The 7,500-nt window shown below is 37.4% G+C and overlaps 1 protein-coding gene across 15 annotated transcripts in view; it reads left to right on the top strand.

Annotated features, from left to right (window-relative positions):
- DCAF12 (DDB1 and CUL4 associated factor 12-like protein) overlaps window positions 1-7,500 on the top strand; it is a 16,146-nt gene that overhangs the window by 3,067 nt on the left and 5,579 nt on the right. For 9 of the 15 annotated variants that reach the window (XR_015192439.1, XM_043038198.2, XM_043038199.2 and 6 more), the window contains 4 exons: window positions 1,725-1,942; window positions 2,724-2,891; window positions 3,172-3,348; window positions 6,947-7,500. The exon at window positions 6,947-7,500 is cut by the window's right edge and continues 133 nt beyond it. Coding sequence is in view for 12 of the 15 variants with exons in the window: in XM_043038198.2 (XP_042894132.1) it covers window positions 1,808-1,942; window positions 2,724-2,891; window positions 3,172-3,348; window positions 6,947-7,500 (1,034 nt within the window). In the remaining 3 variants the exon portion in view is untranslated. Of the gene's footprint in view, window positions 1-1,366; window positions 1,391-1,724; window positions 1,943-2,723; window positions 2,892-3,171; window positions 3,349-6,946 lie in introns of those variants that run through there. The other 6 variants (XR_015192440.1, XR_015192441.1, XM_086553478.1 and 3 more) reach the window with 2 other exon arrangements.

The raw sequence follows: 7,500 nt of genomic DNA, 5'->3' as shown, positions 1-7,500 counted from the left end.
TGGTGCCTTATCTAATGTATCTCCAGGATGTGTAGGCAATGTGCATGTATTACCACAGGTGATAGATCCTCCTACAGGGTACCTCCTATCGCCATGTTCACAAAATCACAGCAGCTGCAGCACAATTAACAAAATGAAATTATTACTAAGTATGAATGGTCTGTTGGCCAAAGGTTACTTACCAGCTATCAGATTAAGCATCAAAGGGACTGATACAGACCCAAATATAGGGGAGCAATCTAGACTTGTGGATACAGCAGAGATATGATGATCATCACTTTTACACTGCATTGGAACCTAGTAGTGGGTCATTATTTTGTTGTTTTTTTCCATAATATTGGTGTCCAGGTCTTTGTAGGGTTGATATTGGTTTATAAATTATTAAGTTTCCAATACGGACATCTATGTTTCCAATATGTTTACATCATTAATTTTATTTGAAAACTTTTTATTTAGTTGACAGATCATTTTTATTTTTTCAAGACCTTACCAGTTCTGAAATCATACACATCAATACAATGAAAAATAACTTTTCTTTGCAATAGATATCCTTCATATTCAAAAATAGAATTATAAATTATTAATGTAAGTTCTATAGTGGAGAAAGAGGGTGAAAGAGAATAATTGTTTGTTTGTTGTTTGTCTTTATAACTTTATTTATTTCTGATGTGATGTGTGCTTGTATGTTTCTGTTTGAGCTTATTTGTTTCTGTGTGAGTGTGCAATGCAATTCCTTGATGGGATCCAATGGACTTTTTTCTTTGCAATTTGCAACTGAAAAGTCATTGATGAGTGTTATAAATTTTATTGGTCAGTCAGTCCTATGTAGTGTTTAATGTAAAATCCATGATTGTCTTGTACTAAAAAAAAATAAAATTAATTTCTTATAGCATGAGTGGCCAGCTAAGGAGGGGGAAGAAGGGATATCTTGTGTGTGCAATACAAATAACTCAGTTTGTCCTGCAGTCTATACTATCATTGAAATTCCTTAAATTTGTGAATGAAAAATTAACTTAAATTGTGATACTATTTTGTAGACAAGCATAAAGAAGTGCCTTAAGCAAATGGTAATAGATGTGTAACATCTTTTATTTCATTATTTTTTCATTTATTTATTTATATGTTATTTATTTATTTATTCATTAGGGTTTCTAATTATGTTGCTTATTTGATGTTTGCAAGGAGAGTCCAGTAAAGCACTGGAAAAGGATCCCATCTGTGAACAGGTAAAGAAGAAGTTAAATTCATTCCTATTGGTTACAGTGGCCTAAAAGCAGTGAATATCCAGGCCCATGTTAGCAGATTTATGATTAGATATTGGTTTGAGAAAGGAACAAGGAGAAATGCCACTTGGTGAAATTTATATTTTGGACAAATACCGGATCACAAGGTAAATGTTACGAGGAACTGATAGATCTGCAAGTTGTAAGATGTTTTACTTATATGAAAGTTGTTGCGAAAAGGAAATTTATGAAATAGGTAAATCAATAATACGGGTAGCCTTTTTTATCATTAGTAATTTTGTGCATTTTTTCGAGTGTGCTTGTATCTGTTTGCCTGTCTGTCTGTTCAATGATAAAACTAGATTTAAATTTAATTATGAAATTGATTTATTTTCTAGACAATATGCAAAAACAAATAGTATTTACAAATTTTTTGTTCTTTATATATAATAAAAATCCTCCCAACAACAGTACTTTTCATCAACTTGATTTTCCTTTCAGAATTCGCACAGTAGCCATCTCCCCGTGGCTTCTCTAGTTCCTTACTTTCGGTATCACTTCCCATAAGAAGGAAAAGGACAAGGATGGCTACAACACACACAGTTCGCACAGTGGGCAGCATACCCTCCAAATATGTGCAGAGGAAGCGAATGAGGATGCGGCCCACCACTGTAGGATGCCATCGGGTGGCTCTTATTCATGGAGACCCAGAACACAAGGTGGGTAAAAGGGAGAGAGAGAGACAGTGAGACCGCGAGTTGGGAAAGGTTTCCTCCGCTTGTATGCTGAACGGTTTATATTTCTTTTATAGAAAGAATAAAGCTTGTATCATATAATAACATTTTGTGAATATAATTATACTTTAAAGTATTAGATAATTGTTTTGTTTTTATGTAATTTTTGCATTTATAGCCTGAGCATTTCTAACTTCTCTCACTCTAAACAGAAGTTCATATCTCTCTCTATATCTCTCTATCTCTCTATCTCCTCTCTCGTTCCATCTCTATCTCCTCTCTTTCTCTCTTTTTCATCTCTCTCTCTTTCTCTTTCTCTCTTTTTTTTCTCTCTCTCTCTTTCTCTTTCTCTCTGTTTCTCTCTTTTTTTTTCTCTCTCTCTCTTCCTCCCCCTCTCTCTCTCTCTCTCTCTCTCTCTCTCTCTCTCTCTCTCTCTCTCTCTCTCTCTCTCTCTCTCTCTCTCTCTCTCTCTCTCTCTCTCTCTCTCTCTCTCTCTCTCTCTCTCTCTCTCTCTCTCTCTCTCTCTCTCTCTCTCTCTCTCTCTCTCTCTCTCTCTCTCTCTCCTTCTCTCTCTCTCTCTCTTTTTTCTTTTTCTTTCTATCTCCCTCCCTCCTTCCTTCTCCCCTCCCCCTTCAATTCAGACACTTTATCATATTGGTATATATAGTAATAGTGTCCCAATTGGTAATATGCTCAAGTTCTGCTCAACGGCAGTTCTAACTCTAGTTGGTCATATCATATTACTTCTTTTTTTTATTATTACCAGATTGATGAGTTCATGCTGTACAGTGATGAAGATGAGGAAGAGGAGGATAATGATGCAGAAGAGGAAGAGAATTCAAGAGATGGAGGAGGTTACATTGCCTTGGGGGGTGTCCCTCACCACCCTTCACACCACCACCACACAGTGCGGCGGAAACAGTCTTTTATGCAGGTAAGTTTGGGGAGCAGGGAATACTGCTGTTGTGGCTGAATTCTTTCCTTTCCTCTTTCCTTCTTGCTTATTTGATTTCAAATTTTATTTCTTCCCTTTTCATAATCATATTTTCTCAGATCTCAATATCATGGGTAATATTGTAAGTAATGTTTATTAAGGAAAAGTGTTGTGAATAGTCTTTGCACTTACTACCTAGTCAGATCCAAACCACCTCAGTGCCTTGTATCTTGCTACAACTGACCCCCATTACCCCCTATCCCTTTGACTGTCCCAACAGAAGTACCAACCGCTGAGCCACAACTTTGCCGACTATGTCCTAACAAGATCTCGTGGCTGCAGCCGGCATGAGTACCAAAGCATCAATGAAGAGTTTGGCACTAGGCACATGCTCACAACGGGCATGTTTCGTGAGAGACCCATTCCACTCAATAGGATAAACAAGGTCAGTGGCTGTGTAAGTAAGATGGTTGATAATCATTAAGTTTAGAAGCTTTCTCTAGTTTTATGTTAGTCTTTTTCAAGATGTCTCCTTCAATGTGCTTCCATGTCTTAGTTGTTATGATATTGTTATCATCCCAGTTTTTCCTCTTGTTAGTTTTATATTTATAGGATTGATATATTAATTACTATTATTACATAAGCCTTTTTTTTAAAGAGAGAGAGAGAGTGTGAGAGAGTGAAATAGAGAGTGAGTGTATATATATCTGTGTGTGTATATGTGTGTGTGTGTGTGTGTGTGTGTGTGTGTGTGTGTATGTTTTCATTCAAGTGCATGTGTGCAAGTGTTAGTTATGAAAACACTTCTTGTTCTCAACCTCTTCCCTGTCATGATTTACACATGAATGTTTTAAAGCAGTCCATTGATGTGAGTCATACATATTTATCTGTTATAATAGTATAATAAAGTGAAAAGAGTGATCTGTCTTAAATACAGTTAAATTTTACATCAATGTACTTGATTCTAATTTAAATAGAATATCAGATCTTCTATAACATATTTTGTATTAACTGGCTAATAACAGGAGTGTATGCGTACATACACTGTCCACTATGATGGCTTCACTTGTGTTTTGTATCTGATACAACAATAAGAAGGCCTATGTAACCTCACCTTTTTACTAGATTCCTGTAATTTTTAATGAAGCAATGGGTTTAGAGATAATTCCTTCTCAGTCATATTGTCTTCTACATCATTTCCTGAAAAAAAATTAACCCATTGCAGACAGGTGTCATGACATACGCGATGCATGAGTTTTGGCCTGACGGTGGCCATCATGACATACATGACAATAGTCGTCACAGCATTTTTTATGTTGGGGAGAGTGGATTGCTGTTTCTTTATTGTACTATGATTAATAACTCTGTAGTAAGTGATGATGACTATTGCAGTTATAATTACAATAAGTGTCATAATAATAATCAAAATAGGTTTAATCTAGAATTCCAAACATAGATGGCACAACTCTCCTAGCACTAGCCAGAAAGAATGACACCTATTCATGGTCTTTAGCAAGCAATATCTTCAGGGAGAGATAACACATAGCAAGATGCCAAAATCCTGCTCTAAATTACCGATGATGTAGGATATGCAGGCAGAGTGAGAAAAGGAAGATGACCCAGACCATGACCATTGTCTGCATTGTGCCCGTGTGCCAGTCTGGCTGCCTTTGCATTGGCACTTGCAGTCCTAAACACAGGTTCACTTCCTCTTCTCCATCTTTTCATGTAATCTCAGCTGTGGATGGTTATTTCTTTCGTATCTGTTTATGTAAATTGTTCTTCATCCTCCCATGAAACTGCAATATTTTATCACACCAAGTATAAAGATTATAATGAGCTGATATGGTCCCTATACTACAATTTTAGTCTACTGCAACATTAATAAAGCTGCCTATCATATAGCACATGTGTCTCACAATACAGTAAAACAAAAAAAGTCAAACACAAATATGGCTCCAGTATTATATCAAGTGAATGGAAGAGAGTGCAAAATGTCGCAATATGTTGTGTGAAGTTTCCTCACACTGAAATATAATCCATTTGGGGTGCTGCACAGGTGGCACTAGTGCCTGTCCTGTGGAGTGGGTAAGTAAATCTATTCCCATCTGCAATGAGTTAACTCATAGTTCACCCAGGCCTGCAGACATCCCATTGTCAGTTAGTTAATTTGCACTTATTTGTCTTGTTATTATAATTTGGGGCTAGGCTTTTGCTCCTAAATTACTCTTTGTGTGCAGGGAATGGCCAGGTTTACCATCCACAGACAGTATGGGGTCAAACTCAAGTCAGCAAATTTACCAACCAAAAATGCTACCAAAGCACCACACAGCACACTTTGTTTGTGCAGGGTTATCACAGCATTATTATTATTATTACTATTATTATTATTATTCCTCTTCCTCTTTGTACTTGATGATAGTTTTCATGTAATATCTGATTTTAGGGGAGAGTGAATCAGTGTTTTTCTTCATTACATTATGAGTAATAGTTTTATTTTGTGATTGATGATGGCAGTTACAATTATGACTACAATAATTGCTGTAATATTCACCAAAATAGCTTTAGTCTAATATCCCACACATAGATGTCACCACTTTCTCTTCAGGTGTTTATCCTTCGCCTCTTCTGAGCACAAACTTCAGAAAGCAAAGATATGCAACAATATACCTACCTCCAGCCTTGAAATGCAGGCAATGAAGGGTGTGCAGACAGACCATATTATCACCATTGGGGATGATTCTTTCTTAACCCTCTCTGGACGTGTGGTACACTATGGTACCGCTCATTCAAGGGCACGGTTGCCGGGTGGCACCATATGGTGCCAGTCATTTAATTGATTTAGGCCTAAGTGTTCGAAAGCCCTGGCATTGTGACATGCAAGGTTGGAATGACCCCGTCGTGAGTGGGTTAATTGGTTGTGGAAGTACATAGATACAAAAATACAGTTGCTTTTAATCCTCCCATATTAATGTAATACTTTAGCTACAATAAATATAAAGAATATAATGAGCTGATACCCTATACTACAGTTTTAGTCTACTACAGCATTGATAAGGCCTGTCAGATAGCATATATATAGTAAAACAATAAGATATACACTAAAAGGACTAGTATAATAAGGAGTGACTGACAGAGAATGCAAATTGTTGCATTATGTCATGTGAAAATCCCTTTCTCTGAAATAAAATCCATCTGGGGTGCTGCACATTAGAGACTAGTGCTCATCCTGTGGTCCAGGCAAGCAAATCTATCCCCATCTACAATGTGTCAGTAACATGTTTGTAGCCTGCAGCAGTGTTGGCCCATACTATGAAACTGATGTTACAATCAAGACTTATCAAGTCAGGTTTAAAATCTGATTTTGAAAAATATTATCAGTCCCAAAGGACTTGTTACTATGAGAATTGAGGCCTTTATCACAACTTTGTTATAGATATTATGGAAATGATGGTTTGGCCACATACTCAAAAAAATGTTACAATACACTTCAAATGTGAATTTGATCTTAATATATTATTCCATTGTTATCTGGAAATATTTTGTGAAAGTTTTACATGCAATTGTTTAATTTTAAAAATCATCAATTTTAGCTGCAGTATTTATGCACTTTGCTTTAAATCATGAACTTATCCATTGACAGATCTGTAGTTAAGTTGGAACCAAGTATGTAAGCACATTGGTACCTCAGAATTGCTTCTCAGGAGCAGGGTTACCAACTAAACTCAACAGATTAGAAAGAGCCTCTTGTAATTTCTTCAGTGATGATATTAAAAGATGATCCTTTTTACGTGTATAACATTGTAAGGGGAATTGATGTGGAGGTCTCCCCCACGACTCCTAGTTTATCAGATGTTTCCAAATAAGCAGTAACCCTGGTCTTGATAGGATACCATTCATTCTTTTTTTTATGATAGAGTTATTCACAAAGAAAGGAGAAAGTTTCATTTTTTCATTATTTCATTTTCTTGATCCCATCTCAAGTTCATTAGTGATCTAATATGACTTTTCATACAGATTAACCCTCCTATTGTTTACTTTTTTCTGCTTGATAGGTTTTCTGCTCTCAGTGGCTGAGTGACCACCAGATAGCCATGGGGACCAAGTGTAACAAGTTGATGGTGTACGATGTGAACACACGCCAGATGGATGTGATCCCTTCCCTTCGCAGCTCAGAGCCACACCGTCCGCAGGAGCAGCAGTGTGGGATCCACTCCATTGAGATCAACCCCTCACGCACCCTCCTGGCTACAGGTGCACTCAACTCCAATGACATTGCTGTCTACCGCCTGCCAACACTGGACCCAGTTTGCGTGGGTGAAAAGGCCCACTCAGACTGGATCTTTGACATGTGCTGGCTGGATGACCAGTTCCTGGTGTCAGGTTCAAGAGACACACGGCTAGCTCTCTGGAAGATTGATGATGACATCGAAATGGGCAACTCAAGCAACCTGCCCAACTATGGCCACATCAAACCTGTTAAGATCAAGAAGTGTAATGGTGCAGAGAAGGTGCGGGCAGTCATTTTCAATCCAAACTTTGTAGAGATCGTTGCACTCTCACTCAATGCCTACCTCCACGTGTGGGACGCCAACCGCTTTGTACAGAA

The sequence above is a fragment of the Penaeus japonicus genome, unplaced genomic scaffold (assembly GCF_977035675.1).
Source record: "Penaeus japonicus unplaced genomic scaffold, GWHDUDI00000001_assembly GWHDUDI00000028, whole genome shotgun sequence".
NCBI lineage: Eukaryota > Metazoa > Arthropoda > Malacostraca > Decapoda > Penaeidae > Penaeus > Penaeus japonicus.
Note: the sequence above shows the minus strand (reverse complement) of the source record. Positions and strands in the feature narration are given on the sequence as shown.